The following is an 18,896-nucleotide window of genomic DNA, read 5'->3' on the forward strand; positions in this document are numbered from 1 at the left end:
GCAGCTTTGGAATTCCATAATTGATAGCCTAAGGTGATCGCATTATTTTCCGTAACATAATAGAATAGTCTGACTGAGGTACAGCCTACTTTTGCGTTCATTTGATTGAATGTTGTTTCTAAAATCGGATAGGCTAAGTCGAAAAATGGGTAATTTTAAAGCTTGTTAGTGATTTCAATGTGTTTAAACGAAAAATGAGCCACAAAAAAAAATTAGGCGTTTTTTTGTGCATTCTCGTGGTTTTTGACGAGGTTTTGGACTGGAAAACCTTGCTGGCACCTGGCAACCCTGCTCAGCTGGAAGACGCATTTATTTACCTGAGACGAGTGGAGAGGAAGGAGCGCAGATGCAGTGACATCATGACAGAATCACATGTAATAAAATACCTAACTTTATCACTATAAATGTAAACAAATAAGATGGCTTTTAGTACTCACTATCAAGCTAGCATATTGATACTGGTAAAGTTTAAAATATATTTTGTTTGATTCGGTAACGAGCTATATTTATAGGTAACGAGCTATATTTATAAGGCAAAGCTAAAAACAGGTTGCATTGATACACGTTTTTCCATTACCATCAGTTAAACTGTGCTGAAGGTGAATTTCGTGTAAGAGTCATAACATATACGGTGTTTTGCATGTAAGAGTTTCCATGATGAAAACATTGTTGACTCTGATGAGGACTAACGTTACACTCCAGTGACAAGTACCGCATCGTCGGTTCGAGGACAGGTCAGGGGGCGAGGGCGAAGCAGAGGAGGTCGTTCAAGAGTGCGGGCAATCAGGGTCCGAGAAAGTAGTTTTTTCCTTGTTTGCCTTCGCTGACTGCATATGCAGGTGCTTTGAATTTTGAATGCTCTTTCTCTGACATAATTTTACTCTTCGTAGGTTCCGCGCCTCTCTTGCACTCCTCAAATCAAACGGGTGCGCGCATATGGGCAGATCTAGCAACAGGGGTGGTTGCCATGGTTGCGAAAGAGAGTGACAGTCGCCAAAACCAATCAATTGTTTCATCCCGAATGGAAATAATGAGCTGTGTTTATTGCAGATTAAAAGGTCTACAGTCATTTGATTTTTATACTCTCTTTTTCAGAGCACTTACATTTTAATTATGTATTGGTATATAAAGACAGTTTAAACAAATTAGAAAAAAAGTTTTTTATAAAAATCCTACCTACCATACCTTTAAGTAAAGTGTTTTAAATTTAATACCACAGAAATTTAATTAGTTGTCAGACATAAAATAAAACACTGAATGGTCTTCACTGTATGAATTAAATATAGGCTGATCCTTATTACAGCTACAAAACCTATTCAGAGCAGTTGAGTGATTTCTCTTGTTTTAATGACACAGGCAGCAGCAGAATTATTAGGCTGCTGTCACTTTAAGACCTAATGCACAGATTCAATATATTATACAAATGATTTCCCCACCCCACCCACAGACTGTTTGTTCACTTAAGACATAACTGGGTTTTAGATGTGCATTTTACCTTTTTGTGTGTATTTTAGCATTTAGAAAATGCACAACTGAGTCAAGCCAAAAGTATACTTTGCTTGTTTGTGTGTGAACCAGTATGAATGGTTTATGTTAGGGGTGTAACGGTACACAGAAGTCAGAGTTCAGTACGTACCTCGGTTTTGGGGTCATGGTTTGATACGTGTTTGTACATTTACATGTCCTCCTCCCCACTCTTAATACTTCACCTTTCCACCAGGAGACAGGGAGTGAAGCGGCAACTGAGGCTTCCCATTTCCAGGACACGCATATTTCATCACTGGACTGTAGTAGTGTAGTAAACTTCCACGATGATTGTCTCATAACAGTGGAAACTATTTTAAAATGCTCCATCATTTATGGTCACATATAAGAGGAAGACATCATTCGAAACTGGTTAGCAAACAGTGTTACATTCCTGCACGCGCCACCTTCTGGATTGGAGTGTGGATCGCCTGTGACTGACTGTATTTGCCATCTGACTGTATGCACCAAACCGTGACGTCTGTATTGTGAAAGTTCAGGACGAATACATGTGCCGTTACACCCCTAGTGTATATATCTATTAAAAAAAATTCAGCCGGTTGAAAATTCTATTCCAGTTTTTGGTTTAAAGCAGTACACCACCTACCACTACACACTATAGCTTATCTAAAGGGCACAATCCTTGATGAGCTACGTTAATACATTTTTTGGGGGGGGGGTATTTTTTTTCTTTTGTGGGTGCTATAAAAGCCTCTTTTCCACCATTGGGCCAAACCGTTCTCTTTGCTTAACCATTCCATTTCGTGTTGAGCAGGCCAATCCAGTGCGGAAATTATTTCATCTTCCACTGTTGGGCTGATAACGGCTGCTGTTTGGAATGTATTACAAATGCATCAGTCGTTGCGTTGGTAACGCAAGAGTTTACAGATGCTATTAGATGTAAATAGCTCAAATAGCTTGCTTAGCCAGGCAACAGACAAGTGACCAATCCGAAGTGGCAACGTCACTATATGCATTCTATCAGCACGGTCAGCACCAACCATGCTGAGAATTCTGGGCAGAGAACGGTTTGTAATCGTGCCGTACCAGGCTCAAGTGGAAAATTAACTGGAACCGTTCCTTACCTTTCTTAGAACCGTTCGGCCCAATGGTGGAAAAGCGGTTAAAGTTTGCACATTTTTAAGGCTGCATTTACACATATGACATACTTAATCCTTTCTCTGTTTTTGTGGTTGTGTCTGATTTTAGGTCTCCTGATGTGTGTGATGTGGTATAGCAGCGCCCCATCTGAGGAGTGCTTCACTGCTGTCATTAGGAGCCCTTGATTCTCCTCTTCCCTCCCCTCCCCTCTCCTCTCCCTCCCCTCACCCCTCCCTGCCCCCCCCATCCCCTTCCCTGCGTTGCTGCTCTCGACGTCATGAGCATAGTAATCACACTGGGAGTCACCACACCTGAGACAACTTACACCGATATGGCCGCTGGATCAGAGTAAGTTTCAGTTATGAGCACTTTTTCCACTGACGTGGTTCTGATGCGGGTTCCTGATCGGTGTCCGTTCTCAATCCGTTCCGTAGGTTTACACAGCATAAAAGGCTGAAAATTTGTTGTCTCTCCCACTCCAAAAAGCTTTCGAGCAAAGACCACATAACACAAAAGTGTCAGTACTGCTTACATAACTGTATAACATGCCACATTTGTTTTTAGACATAGTCACATAACACGTTGCAACAAAACCCATTATGTCAAGTTTGTGGAATCATAGGGCTGGATTTAAAAAGGCTTAATTTGCCCGGCTTAGCACTGGTCAAGAATGGGTTCTGGCACCAGAATGCGAACCATTTTGATGGAAAAGGGGTAATGAGGGTTGTTTACTTAGTGCATTTTGTTTCTCCATGATTAAGCGTATCTGTTTCACTCAGAGATAAATGTGAAATATACAGTGGACAAATGTAAATCAGTTAGTTTAAACTGAGAGAAATAGACTTACTAATTTTGTCTTGCTTGTTAATGTATAGCTGGGCAGTGGGCAGACTTCATTCTTTTCAATAAAAAATACTTTATCACCTGCTCACCCTGAATGGCCAATCACAAGCCAATCAATAGAAGCTACATAATTGTCAAACACTTAAGATTAGATTTCATCCCAGACATTCAATTTTATGTGTATTTGTTGCGGGTTTTATTCATTGTTTATTCAGTGTTTTTATTCAGTGAATTTTTCTTCTCTCCTTAATCAGGTCTTAGATTCTCTAAAATGATTCTCTCCTGAATCATTGACATCATTTGGCTGATGTTCACCCACACTATATTTCTTTTGGAGCACATTTTTCATCATTTTAGAACATATTTTACAAAAATATCATTAAAAATGTGATTGGTTTATGTAATTGGCTAAGTTGAGAGATCACTGATCGAGTCAGAGGACGTGATTATGGTCTGATCAATTTAAAAAATGGTTTCCCTAACCACTGCCTCTTTTCTTTTGAACACTGTACTGTTTTATTACTACTGTCTGCCAAAGGAAGTGCTAAGCATTAGTAGAACATTGTGGCACCAGCCAGATATGGCAGAATATGCCAACAACATCATGGTGACAGGCCAAAGATTATAAGCTGCAGTAGTTCAACACTCAGCCTCTTTTACTTTCACGCCTTGTAGAGATTTTTTATAACCAATTTTTTTTATATATTTTTTTCAAATCAAAATACTCCCTCACCTTGCTCACCTTCCGAGTTCTGTTTAGCTCGCCACGAGTGACACAAAGAAAACGAACGCATGCGTGGTCTGAGGTAAAATGGTTTTGTTTTCCACTCTAGATATACACTTTTCAAAATGATGTATTATTTTTCAAATGTAACATTAACACGTCAACACATTTGAATGTAGCCTTTTTAAAGATATAAAGCAAAACATAAATGTAAAAAAATAGTATTGTCTAGTCGACTAGTCTCACACCTCCCTAGTGTTGCAGCTTGTCCTCTAGCCTGTGGTTATTTCTCTTGTGTATGCACATTACAACTGCTTTGTGATACTCACCTAACCTGCAGAGGGCAGTGATCTGAATTTAAAGTCAAAGTGGATGACTTGTTAGATTGTAGTACTTTTACAATTGCTGCATTTCAATTCGCCTACTTATACTAAGCCCTAAAAGTATGTACTCTTTTTGTGAAGGAAAAAGTAGATACTTTTGAGTGTGTAGCAAAAAGTAGACGAGCTTTGGGACATTGTTATTGCAGATGAAATATAACACGGATAACATTAAATAAATATTTTTTAGCAGGTTAGATTAGTCACTCAAACCTTTATCTAAACCTCTCACCGTCGATCATGCATATCTTCCATGTTTTGTAGTTTTTTAAAAATTTTTTACTTGTGTTTGTAGTTCCTCCTCCAAAGCGCAATGGGTTGTGTGCAATATTAGCCTTTAGAGTGTGCACGAATCTTCACTTCGAAAATCCACCGGAAATAGTTGACCATCTGGGGACTTTTGGCATACTCTTTTCAACATACTATGCTTTGGGACACTCTTATTCTAATCTCACATACTGTTTAGGATGGATAGTATGGACATTGAGATGCAGGGAATGTTTCAATTTGACGTTTTTTAGATCGCTAACCAGCAGCAATGTGAGATGTTAAGTGTGCCTGTACAAAGCAGCAAACTATCTGCAACACCAGACAATTTTGATACGTTCAAAAGCTTAGTCTATCTGTAAACGAGACAGTGTTGTCTGGTTCCAGTCCATTATATTTATTGGGATACCTCCGGATTCTCCCGCAATGTCTACCACCCTGCTATATGCTTGGGTAACCAGCATTTTGCAGGTTCTTGCTCAATTCTGGTTAAGAGTGACTTTGCAGGACAGAATGCTTCTAGATTATACTGATAGTGATACTTACTGCTGCGCTGCCTACTCAGTGATCCTGCAAGACCTGCTTCACACGGTATCCATATATATTCCGCATGCTCAAATTCTAGTGTGACCTTGGCAAACACTCAGTGTTGCTTGTAGGTTGGTTACTATAGTAAGGTGTCATTACCTAATCCAAGTTTCCTTCCAAAAGTCCTTATCTTTCAATGGGCCTGTTTACACCTGGTCACTTTATCAATTTTTACTGATCGGATAGCTATCCGGTTTGTTAACTTCCATTTACAGTTTACCACATAATGTGTCTCCGCAAATGAACATAAATTCGATCTTCAATTCCTGCGCTAAATTGAAATTGCAAGTGCAAGATAATTTAGTCTCACTACCTTTAATGATGATTGTGTGTTAAGCTTCAGGATGCGACGCTGAACCTTGTTTAATTTTTGCTGAAAAGATACTTGCTCGTCTGTGGCATGCCATAAATGTGGCGGTGTGTTGCTGTAGTGCTGTCATATCTGTGTATCTCCCGGTAGCCTAACACGCTCTTAAAGGTTTATTTTTTACCTTTTTTGGAGGAGTAAAATTTACATGTGTTTTCAACAACCAGATGCATTTACACTTGTCCAGTTTCATTTGGAATGCGTCTCAAACCACCTCTTGAAGTGGTGATCACTCTAATCTGCAGGAAGGCCCAGTGGCCCTACCTGGTGGTATCACTTGTCATTCTACTGGAACCGTCTCGTTTTCTTGGCGGACTGGGCTTCTCCTTCCACCATTTCATTTTTACTCATTCAGTTCAACATGTTCAGTTCTGCAGATCACTTTGGTGGACCTTAACTACTTTTCAGTTGAGCTGCGTTCCTTGTGTCTGTGTTGGTATGGGTCATCTACTAGTGCTTAGAACTGCCTCTGGTTCGGTTAATTGAAAACTGAAATTAAGTGACTGCCATAGATCTTTGTCATTTAAAACAGGGTTCACCAATCTCGGTCCTGGAGGGCCGCTGTCCCTGCAGAGTTTACCTCCACCCAGCTCCAACACACCTGTTTGAAAGTTTCTAGTATGCCTAGTGAGACCTTGATTAGCTGGTTCAGGTGTGTTTAATTGGGGTTGGAGCTAAACTCTGCAGGACAGCGGCCCTCCAGGACCGAGATTGGTGAACCCTGATTTAAAATGACAAGCCTATTTCTTGACATGTCTTGTTGGCATATTCTCTGTCTATCTGACTGGCGCTGCAATGATCCACTAGTGCTAAACACTGCCTCTTGTGGTCATCCGGAGTTTCCAGAACCAGTTACTTGTGTAATTAACTAGCGTTTTATTTCCAATCATTTAAAAAAAATCTCTCTCTTTCTCTCAGTCCTGAGTCAGTTGAAGCAAGCCCAGCAGTAAACGAGAAAAATTACTCAAGTCGCAGCTGTGGGACCACACAGAATCATGGATATGGTGGCCTGCCCTATGCTGTAAGTTATTTTTATTCTTGTTTGTATTTTTACAGAATAGCCTATATATAGAGTATAGTTATATTATAAGTTATTGTCATTTTAGCATCAGTGTGTAACCCAGTGGTTCTCAAACTTTTTTGGTCCCCCCCCCCCCCCCCCCTAAAAAAAACCCTTCTGGAAATGGAAAGATTTTTTTAATTAAAAAATGTGCATTGAAAACGCCTGCAATAGTTTAATTTTGTAATATCATTGAAAAATACAGTAAGGGAGAATAATAGATCAGAACATACATTTTAATTTAAATAAACAAATGTAAATGTTTCAGTAATTCTTTGGATGAACAATATATAATCAGTGGCTCACAAGCTCAGCTTCTTGTATGCCTTCTCGTCGGAAAACATGGCAGCGGAGCAGCGTGTTTGTAATAGCAGCTTGTCATGCCGTCCACTGAAGAGCTCTAAAGAAGAACGATTCTGTGGAATTGGCATTCGCTGCCACTTTATAAAAGCAGAGCAGCAACCACTATTCACGCTCTTGAACGCTGTTGCAACGGCTATTTTCTCTGTGTGTGTGTGTTGTTTTTTCCCCTGCTGGGTGTGCCCCACACTTTGAGAACCACTGATGTAACCTGATAACACCTAAGTAATGCATAGAGCTGAATCATATAAAAAAACCTCTTGCATAATGCTAATTTTGTTTTGTGCACATGATTAAACTGAATCATGAATTTATAATGAAAAGTGTTTATTGTATAACCATTACCCATAGCCACAAACTCATTACCTCAATACCTCTCACTTTAACATTACTACAAACCAACCTGGACAGTTATTATTAATTGAATTTTAATTTATCCAATTTATCCAAAGCAACTTACAAATGAGGAACATCTCAAGGAGTTTGTCTTATGCAGGATCCTACAATATTTTTAGTAGTGTTCCTCACTTTTTCAAAAATCAAGAATTACTTAAATGAAGTTCCTTTGTTTTATGGTTTCAGTTTAAGAAAGTTTAGCCCAAACATTCTTAGCAACATTAAATACTGTTTACTTTTGAATGCCACATTTTTTAGTTTTTCATTCCCACCTCTTCTTTCTTCCTGCCCCTTTTCCCTGCTCCCCACCTTTCATTCTCTTCCCCCCTCTCTCTTTCCTTTTCTCTTTTGTTGTGCCTGAACACCGTTGTTTGAAGATGCAACAGTCTTCCATTGTGTGTTGTCAGGATCATAACTATGGAGCTCCACCCCCTCCCACCCCTCCTGCCTCCCCACTCTCCCAGACCATTTTCTCCCACACGGAACGCAATGGCACTCTGGGACGATCACGACCCTGTTTCCCCACCGATGAACCAGACAACTCTGCCGACAGCGAGAGTTCATCGGAGGAGGAGGTTGTGGAGGACGCAGTTCCACCTCCCTGGTGTCAGTGCCGTCTAATGCAGGATGGCTTCCTCATTAAGTGTGAGAATTGCAGGTGGGTGATTTGTATTTCAGACATCTCATTTCAGATAGTACTGTGCTTTAGTGGTATCTGTAAATTGCAAGCATTTTTTCATCAAAACTATGTACTTTTTTTTCCTTTTTTTTTTTTCTTTTTTTTTACCCCATTTTTAAGAAAAGTTTACATACCTGAAAAAAGTACAGTACACTTCAGTCATGAACATGTTTCACCCCATATGAAAATACAGATTTCACTTGATTTAATACGAAGCACAGTCCATTTCTAAAATATATTTGATATGTTGTAAAATGTTGTGATGACTTGATTATAGGAAAATGTCAGCATGTATCTCTGTAAAGCTGCTTTGAAACAATCTACATTGTTGAAAGCGCTATATAAATGAAGATGACTTGACTTGACATGACATGACTTGACTTGACTTCACCTAAGCTTATATCTCACTGGCTGCTGAGGCTTTGTGTTTTCCACCTTAAAAACAAATAAATTACCAATGATAAAAACTTTATTCACTTTATTGGACTTTAAATTTTTGGTATATTTTGGAATTTTTGCTGAGGTCCATGGTTTCATTTGAGTTGAGTACTTTTTTTATTATCCCCTTAGGGAAATTTTGTTGCTTGCGTTTCACATACTTGCATACACATACAGCACCAGCAATACACGTCACATAATACGAAAAAAGAGAATGAAAGACAATAATAATAAGATACACATTTTTAACATCTTCACGTTCATGCCCGGTCTTAAATGTCTAGGCCTTAAATCAGCTCTGTGTAAATGTAAATGGGCTGAATCATCATAGCAGTTATTGGCCTCATAAGAACAGTGGCCAATAGTTCACTGCGAGTCATGGTAATTAGTTATTGCTCTAATGGATAGAGAATCTATACTGAATGTGTTCTTATTACAGGGGTCTGGAGAAGAAGAAAGGGCTAGACGGGCAACGCAGAAAAGGAGAGAATTTTTCAGGTAAAACTGGCTGTTTCTCAATTCCAAGAACGCAAAGAATGGACTCGCGTTCTAGTGGAGACCGGTCTTGCCAGGCTACCTTGAAAGAACGAACTCGGAAGGACACAGAACACATGCTTGTGAGAATTGAGATGTGCTGCAACTGACCGTCCCAGCATATTATAAGTAGTGGCCAATGCACAATAAATACAACATAACACCACAAACAAATGTCAATACATATTAAAACATTTTTCATATTGTTGTAGACATTATTTCCATAGTATATTATATAGTTTTAATTTACCATGTATTTGTGAAAATTAGTATGCATGTTTAAAGGAAAAGTTAACTTAAAAAAGAAAATTCTGTCATTTACTCGCCCTCAAGTTGTTTCAAACCTGTATGAATTTCTTTCTTCTGCTGAACACAAATGAAGATATTTTGAAGAATGTCTGTAACCAAACAGTTGATGGACCCCATTGACTTCCATAGTAGGAAAAAAAAAATGCTATGGAAGTCAATGGGGTCCATCAACTGTTTGGTTACAGACATTCTTCAAAATATCTTCATTTGTGTTCAGCAGAAGAAAGAAATTCATACAGGTTTGAAACAACTTGAGGGTGAGTAAATGATATCAGAATTTTCATTTTTAAGTGAACTATTCCTTTAATGTTACCTATATGTTTTGTCAATCAACCATACATTATCCATAAAACAACTGTCCATTACTACTCAACACTGATAGTAACAATAAAAGTCAAGTCATGTCGCCTTAATTTCTATAGCACTATGTACAATACAGACTGCTTTAAAGCAGCTTTAAAGTGATTAGCCAAAAAAATAAAATAAAATGCAGTTCAATTCTGCTCTGAAGCAGCTCTAAAAAGAAAGTGTCATTATTCATCTGAAGTCAGTTCAGTTCCATTGTAAAGATCATCCGTTATTAAATTAGATCAGTTCAGCTGTAAAGCAGCTCTGCAGAAAACAGTGATGTCATCATCCAGCTCAGTTCAATTCTCATCAAATAGTGACATTGTTCAGCTGTAGTAAGTTCGCAACAGTAGTAAGAACTGTTGATTCAGTTCCGTTCAAAAACTGTGTAAAGATCAACTATGAAATTTGTTCAATTTGTCTATAAGCAGCTTTGCAGAAAACAGTGATGTCATCATCCAGCTCAGTTCAGTTCTCATCTGATAGTGTTCGTGCTATCAAATCAATAATATTGTTGAATATTAAGTTTAACAGTTCTACGTAATTTAGTACGTAAATTAATTTCAGATGTCTCACTTCTGTATTTTGACGTTTCTGACTAAATGTGGAGTGAAGTTTAAGAGTTTTTCTGGGTATTTCTCTTTTATATCTCTACATTTATCACCCAGAATTAAAATAACTCAAACTCACCAGTGTCACTGCTCTCTTATGTGCATCTTCCTTTACAGTGGGCGAGAGCAGTGCTACAGAGAGTGGAGATGAGGACATGTCAGCCTCTGCTGTGTCGTACACAGCCACTCAACACACACCCACTAGCATCACTCTCACTGTCAAAAGAGTCAAACACAACAAGGTTAAGAAGAGAAAGAAGAGCACAGAGAAAACGCGCACTACCCCTAAAGCCAAGAAAGTTAAGGTAGAACAACAAATACATGCACAATGCTGCCTACAAAAAATGACGAATGTGAAAAGTCAGTAACTGACTAATTGTCACATCTGTCCGAGCTTTCCCATCGTCTGTATTATATGATAATAAATATAATAAAAATGTATGTTCTCATTACAGGCTTACAGAGAGGGTTCCAGAAAATCCATGAGGATGAAGGTATGGACTCAAATATGCAGTGTTATCTAATGATCCACTTCTATATCTTCTTAGGAAATAATATTGTATGTCATAAGTACAATTATAGACATTGTCTTAAACTGGGAAGAGCAGTTCAGTTTGCTGACTTGTGTGTCTGGATCTCCATTGAAGATTAGCATTTTGCTTGCATAGTGATTCATTAAAGGTATAGTTCACCCAAAAACGAAATTTCTTTCATTAATTACTCACCCTCATGACGTTCCAAACCTGTAAGACTTTTGTTCATCTTCAGAACACAAATGACGATTCAGTCTGAGAGCTTTCTGTCCCTCCATAGACAGCTACACAAATGACACGCAAGGTCATAAAGAGATTGTAAAACTAATCAATATAAATTGAGAAATTGCTTTAAATGATGAACAGATTGAACTTATGCTTTTATTCACATTTTGTCAGACAAATAGATTTAAAAATGATTTTGTACCAGCTGCCATTGGTTTTTTAAATTGTTCTAGGTATTTATGGAAATCTTTTTTTGTGTGTTATGTGTTGGGGTATTGTGTGTTTGTTTTGTTGATTGTATGGTTTACTGCTGGCTGTGAAACAAATTGTCCCTTGGGAATAATAAAGTTGACCTTCCCTTACCTTAGTTTGACGATCTCTTTATGAACTTTTTGAAGCGTCAAAGTGGTAGTTGCGTAGCTGTCTGGAGGAACAAAAAGCTTTCAGATTTCATCAAAAAGATTTGTGTGCTGAAGATGAACGAAAGTCTTTGTCTTGGGTTTTGAAGGACACGAGGGTGAGTAATTAAATGACAGAATTTTCATTTATGGTTTAAGTATCCCTTTAAGCACACAGCAAGACTCAAGGGCATCACCATATATTTTTTGCTTTTCTTTTTCCTGTGCTGTGCAATTCAGTGCTAAATCTGCAATTTGTTTGACATGTTTTCTAGAAATATTCACAATGTGGCAATTCTGTAACGTTATGTGCAAGTTTATGTGAGAATGTATTTTTAATGGCTACAATAGTTAAGATAGTCTTGTTAATTGACACATCTAGATGGTGATCAGTTGTGAAGTGTGCGCACCTACATGTGAGTCTTTAATTCTGTTCAATGCAACAATTTTCAGTCTTGTAGTGTGCATTTAGTTTTAGTACTATTAATTGCCAAAGACTGAAATCTTCCTCTTCCTCCATTTGTTATCTGATCAATCTTAAATCTGATGCATCCTCTGATTGTTGCAGAACTCTGCGTCTGAGGCCAGTGTTCTGGATGAGAACACAACAGAAGGATGGGAGACAAGAATTCGTCAGTGGACTGACCAGTATGAGGAAGCTCTGGTTAACCAGTACAGCGCTGACGTACAGACCCTCCTCGAACACTACTGTGCCAATGGCAACTCGTCCCCATCCCCGTCTACTGTCGCCATGGACACCATAAATCGAACAGAACTGGCTTGCAACAACACTGTGTTGGGCTCACAAATGCAGGTATAGATGGGTTTTCATGGATCGTCTTAAGTCTTGAGGTTTTAAGACTGTATCAAGTCATCAATATCATAAATAGTATAAAAAAATAACGGCCGTTTTCAAACATCTTAAATTTGTGAAGGAACAAACGAGTCAATTAAGACTATTCGTGGCTTTGGGCTAAGAATGGAGTGAAGCTAATTTTATTACCTTTTATTTATATAGCACTTTATACGATACAGATTGTTTCAAAGTATATTTACATTGATAACAGGAAAAGGATTCAATGATGCAAACAGTTCATTTTGGCTGTACAGCAGCTCTAAAAGAAAATAGTGTCATTGTTCAGCTGAAGTCAGTTCAGTGTTGATTCAGTTCCATTGTCATCATCAATTATTAAACTAGTTCTATAAAGCAGTTCCGCTGAAAGCAGTGATTTCATCGTACAGCTCAATTGAATTCTCGTCCAATAGTGTCAGTGCAGTCAAATCAATAAATATCGTTGAATATTAAGCGTCCCCAACTGATAGGGGTTTGATGAGACAGTTTACTCACGAGATTGGGTTCACGAGAACGAGATGAGACTAGACTTAAGACTTTTGCAGTTTTTTTTTTTTAGAAATCCTCAATGACGAAATACATGACTAGAAAAATGGTCTGCATGTGCATTTGAAATGTTTTAACTAAGTCATCTTGTAATGAATGTCATTTCAGTTCTATTTTCTGAGTATGAATTATCATATGCATTGAAAGACAACAATACTCAAGCACTGTAAAAGGTTTTGCCACAAACTTAATTGATTGGCTTCTCTCCTGTATGATTTTATGAGTGTCTTCAGACTTTACATGTACATGATTTATGAGCTTCTACAACTTTTGACCTCCTAACTGAACTCCTTTCCACAAAATGAACATAGAAATAAAAATGAATTACACCGTTTTCTCTTAGTCTTATTAAGTGCAAACAATAAATGCAACCATAATAAATATTCAAAGTGCAAATGGAGACCAATCTTTTTCTTCAAGCATGATACAGAGCTAAGAGATGGTTACAACTACACAGCCCAGTCTAATATAGTTTTCATATTGGAAGATATTTGCATGTGTCAGGGAGCAGGGTATTGAAATCGCGTTTGAATGCATGCTCGTGTTTTATTTGCGCTTTTGCGATCGCGTGTATTCTGTAAATAGGGAGTGGCAGTGCTGAATACGGATTCTACAAGATAAGACATTTGACAGACACTTAGGCTCTGTTGTGCAACGAATCCTCCGCCATGGTCTTGTCAGTCATCTTGTCATTTACTCTCGTCATGTGATCCGTGAACTCTGATTCCTGCTGCATTACATACGACTCTGCAGCTCGTGTTGGATGAGCTGGATGGAATTGGATGAAACTACGTGGCATATTTTATCCTAACTTCACCCTCACACTCTGTCATGGCAATGTCGCTAGACAGCTTTTCACCTCGACGAGAAATCTTGTGACATTTTAATCTCGCGAGATCTCGTCACACCCCTACTAACTAAGCAAGCCAGAGGCAACAGTGGCAAGGAACCCAAACTCCATCAATTGACAGAATGGAGAAAAAAAACTTTGGAGAAACCAGGCCTGGTGGCTGTCATATCGACGAGGCCTTCACAGGGGATTGTCTAGTTGACATTCAGGGCTGCGTTTTGGTCATGTCTAGGTGCAGGTCCATCATATGATCTGATACGGACAGGATACAACTGACTACGGTAACCTCGGGATAAACAGAAAGACTAATATTAGCGTAGATACTATTCTTCTTACAATGTAACAAGTACATCGGGTGTTAAGGGAAGTGTTCCCGGTTCCGGTTGACCTAATTTATGCAGCCTAACAATCCTTTAACGGATGTGAATTATAGCAATGTGATAATGTGTTGTGTATGTCAGGTTAAAGAGATGTGTTTTTAGATTTACACTGACAGAGTGTGTCTGCTTTCCGAAAAAAGCTAAGAAGACAGTTCCAGAGTTTTGGTGATGAATAGGAAAAGGATCTCCTGCCTGCAGTTGATTTTGATATTATAGGTATTATCAACTGGCCAGAATTTTGAGATTGCAATAGATGTGAAGGACTATAATGCATTAAGAGCTCGCTCCAGTACTGCGGAGCTAAACTATTTAGTGCTTTGTAAGTAATTAGCAAGATTTTAAAATGTATGCAATGTTTAAAAGCGAGCCAATGCAATGTTGACAGAACCGGTCTAATATCCTTTTCTGCATTTGTCATTGAGATCATATGTCGTAATTTAGGTATATTTTTAAGATGGGGGAAAAATGTGGTTTGCTAAAAATTTGGCTTTCAAATGAAAGTTTGGTTCCAAAGAGCACACCCAAGTTCCTAACTGACAATGAAGATTTGACAGAGCAGCCATCAAGTGTTGGACAGTATTCTAGGTTTATAATGTGTGATGGTTTTTGGTCCAATGTTAAACCTGTTAAACAATAAAACCTGTTTTTTTTTTTTTTCTGTATTAAGTTGTAGGAAATAACTAGTCATCCAATTTTTTAAATCAACTATGTATTCCATCAATTTTGTAAATTGGTAAGTTTCGTCGGAGCGTGAAGAAATATAGAGCTGAGTATCATCAGCATAATAGTGAAAACTAATGCCATGCTTCCTAATGATATCTCCCAAGGTCTAGCATGTACAGCGTGAAAAGCAATGGTCCTAGTACTGAGCCTTGCAGTACTCCATACTGAACTTGCTCAATGTGTTCTGTAATCACTAAATTTGAGCTCCATTGCACATTTTTTCCATTCTGGTTCCACACTCACTGCCCACTCACTACAGAAACCCCACTCCATGTTCACTTCATAGCAAAATTTGTAACCATTGCAAGTGTAATATTTTGTTTTTACACAATTAAAGTTCCATTTTGCCTTTTTTTGGTCCAGAAGTGAAAATGTTTCTAAACAAAGTCAATGCATGAGCAACACAACATGGTGGTGTGTTGTTCCTGAATGAATCTGTGTTTTTGAATAAAGCAATTGAGTCAGAGTTTGCTAATAAAGATAGGTAGTCACCACCTACTAATGTAACAATGTAACCTGCAGAACGGGTCACTGAAATATGGCCACCATTAATGCACAGACTGACAGCTTGTCTGGAACAAAAACAGTCAAAAATCCCAGAGCTGTTGGACTGTCATATTGGCACTGTTGGAACTGACACTTAGCCAATCAAATTGAAGGACTGGAACTAGCCATTGTACAGATGAGATGCCATATATTTATAATTAAAAATGAATCTTCCATGAACTCACTTAGTGAATAGAGTAAAAACTGTTAGTGGAAAACATATCTTGAGCATTTTAAACTTGGAGATGCAATGTTTTACTGATAAGCAGAGTTCAGGCCATAAATGTGTCCCAGTCTGTTAATCTGGGATAATCCATCACATATAATGTTGCTTAATTTTTTTTTTTTTTTTAACTGTGCATCCCTGTATAGTGACTTGTACTGAATTGAAAACTTGTTTCCAAATGTAGTGTACTTTTTCATTTAATAATTATTTTTATATATAATTCTTTTGTAGTTACAGCTGGGGCGTGTAACACGTGTGCAGAAACATAGGAAGATTCTCAGAGCTGCACGGAATTTAGACCCTGAAACACTCATCATTGAGTATAGAGGCAAAGTCATGCTCAGACAGCAGTTTGAAGTCAACGGGCATTTTTTCAAAAAGTAAGTGTTTCTGTGTGAGTGCATCTATGTATATTATCAACATCATCTTGTTCTCATCTTAATTATTCAAAATTATAAATTATATTAAAAAAAAGTAATCTCATTTTAACAGTGCATTTGTAAAATGTTAATTGCAAATTGACTGTCCTTCCTGATTCCTTCTATTAACTCCACTTCAGGCCATATCCATTTGTCCTGTTCTACTCCAAGTTTAATGAAGTGGAGATGTGTGTGGATGCCCGGACATTTGGCAATGATGCACGGTTTATCAGAAGATCATGCACACCCAATGCTGAGGTGAGATGAATCTGGTGTTATCTGATTACTGCTGATGTGGTAGGGTTGCTTCACCTATATGTTTTATAGGTGCATATTAGTGCATATTCTGTTCACTGTCTCTTTTCTGAGTGACAGCCTGATTATATTTTGTTCTTTTTGTCCTGTATATGCTAAAACGCAGGTGCGGCACATGATTGCAGAGGGGATGATTCACCTGTGTATCTATGCTGTTGCTCACATCTCAAAAGATTCTGAAGTCACTATCGGGTTTGACTACGAGTTTAGCTGCTGGTTAGTCACTCGAATACGTTTCTTAAGATCTAGTATGATTCTTAGATAAACTGCGATTTGGTGTTGTTTGTATTGACACTTTTCCTCCGATTCTTCTCACAGTAATTATAAAGTAGATTGTGCATGTCATAAGGGCAATCAGGACTGTCCTGTGCAGAGACACAATCTCCGCCCCATCCAACTACCATCTCCTCAGTCTTCACAATTTGCCCTGCCTGGAATAGAAACACGGAAAAGACGAGCCCGACGCAGAGAGATGGAAGGGGACAGGCTCGTAACCAGTGTGTCTGATGAGAGCAACCACCTGCTGGAAGATGCAAATGAGACGCAGGGAGTTAGCGATACAGAGGTGCATGTTTGTGGAATAACAATTCTCAATGTCTACTACTTTATTGCAGATCCTTTGAGAAATTATAATGATGATCATCTCACATGATGAAGTTTAGCTTGTTTTTGTGCTACAGGATGCTCTTATTGACAGAGTGAAGTTGGAGAATGGAGAGGAGTTAGATGAGAATGGAGTGCCAATACCAAACAGACGTGTAAGCTTTAATCATATGAGAACAGTTATGAATCAATACAAACTGTCTAATTCTAACACAGATCCTTTGGTCTTACCTTGGGCCTATGATTTCCAAAATGTGGAAAACACGGATGGAATCGCAAAATACAGTAATAAAAACAATATAATGTCACGGAATTTAGCCAATTTTGGAAGGATAAATAAAAATTAGGACAGTACACTTAATCAAAATGCTGTAGTAGACCAGTGTCTGTGAATATTAAAGGTCAAAAAGATGTGGCACAGTTTCATCTACTACACATTCTCAAGCATGAGTGACGCTTGAAGTGTTTATTCAAAAAATTAAAGGAATTGTTGTTAAATTTTCATTTGCTAACTTTTTTTAAAGATTAATTAGATTGTTAATGTTTTATGGCTTCATTGGTTTACCACCATTTTTCATAATATATTTGTTTGTTTTTTCCTGAATTGATTTAAAGAATTTAAAAAAAAAAAAGTTTCAAAGGGCCTTATTATTTTGAATAATAATAATAATAATAATAATAATAATAATAATTTTAATAAATTTAATAAATTATTATATTATTACACATTTTATGAATTCCATAGATTTGACATGCTTTTTGATTATTATAAATTAATTAAACCATTAAAACCCAATCCAGAAAAATTACAAATGGAAAACATGGAATTGAAAGTAGAAAACTGAATTTGAGAAAAAAGAATTTGTTGTTGTTAAGATGTTAATAAATTGTAAGTTTCGTGATTTTTAATTAATTAGATATTTATTGACTTAACCATTAAATACAATTTAACTGTTAGAACTATTAAAATGGAATCCAGAAAAATTTAAATGGTAAACAGGTTTTATGGTAGCCTGGGAAAACCCAGACAACTTCCGGCAAATTTAGATTTGCTCTGCAAGTAAGTCTGGCAAAGAGCTCATTCAAGCCCATTTCCCCATGCCGAGAAATCGCGGCACCAATCAGAAACGTTGAGGCGGGCTTTACACATGACGATCGCTCTGATTGGTTTTAGGTCTAGCCTATTCAATTGCGCCCAGAGGCATTTGAGCGACGTCCACTCCGACGTCCGTTGGTGAAGCGCACCAACTTATAAATGCATTATTATATTCAAATTGCAAACACGTGAGGACAGTCTCCATGAAAGACCCACTGGCAGATGAACGTGCTACTACATTTCTCTCCGAAATGGTAGGAAATTAAATTAGATTTAATAGAGGATTTTAACTGTGACAAGATGATTGACAGGGCAGTTTACATGACGGGATGCACGCGACAGATAAAGTCCGATAAAGATGACGAAGTAGTATGTCCCAAAGTTGCCTACTTTTTTGCTACACATTCAAAAATAAATACATTTTCTTCACAAAAAGAGTAAATACTTTTATGGCGTAGTGTAACATAGGTGAATTGGGACGCAGCATAAGGCTTCACACATGACGATCGCTCTGATTGATTTTAGGAGTTTTAGGTCTATCCAATTGCGCCCAGAGGCATTTGAGCGACGTCCGTTGGTGACGCCCCTTTGGAAATGAGTTATTAAAGGAGCTTTGCCAGACCCTAACTCAGTTACTACTGAGAATGGTCTGGT

The 18,896-nt window shown here is 37.9% G+C and overlaps 1 protein-coding gene across 5 annotated transcripts in view; it reads left to right on the forward strand.

Annotated features, from left to right (window-relative positions):
* Window positions 1-18,896, forward strand: part of setd5 (SET domain containing 5) — a 60,845-nt gene that overhangs the window by 23,426 nt on the left and 18,523 nt on the right. For 2 of the 5 annotated variants that reach the window (XM_084127785.1, XM_084127786.1), the window contains exons 2-13: window positions 2,734-2,973; window positions 6,713-6,815; window positions 8,018-8,268; window positions 9,167-9,225; window positions 10,647-10,834; window positions 10,985-11,023; window positions 12,254-12,499; window positions 16,041-16,189; window positions 16,369-16,486; window positions 16,650-16,759; window positions 16,862-17,108; window positions 17,224-17,301. In XM_084127785.1, the coding sequence (XP_083983911.1) occupies window positions 2,903-2,973; window positions 6,713-6,815; window positions 8,018-8,268; window positions 9,167-9,225; window positions 10,647-10,834; window positions 10,985-11,023; window positions 12,254-12,499; window positions 16,041-16,189; window positions 16,369-16,486; window positions 16,650-16,759; window positions 16,862-17,108; window positions 17,224-17,301 (1,659 nt within the window). In that variant the 5' untranslated portion in view covers window positions 2,734-2,902. Of the gene's footprint in view, window positions 1-2,733; window positions 2,974-6,712; window positions 6,816-7,987; window positions 8,269-9,166; window positions 9,226-10,646; window positions 10,835-10,984; window positions 11,024-12,253; window positions 12,500-16,040; window positions 16,190-16,368; window positions 16,487-16,649; window positions 16,760-16,861; window positions 17,109-17,223; window positions 17,302-18,896 lie in introns of all 5 variants that reach the window. The other 3 variants (XM_084127782.1, XM_084127783.1, XM_084127784.1) reach the window with 2 other exon arrangements.

This window comes from Abramis brama (genome assembly GCF_963993115.1).
Source record: "Abramis brama genome assembly, chromosome: 11".
NCBI lineage: Eukaryota > Metazoa > Chordata > Actinopteri > Cypriniformes > Leuciscidae > Abramis > Abramis brama.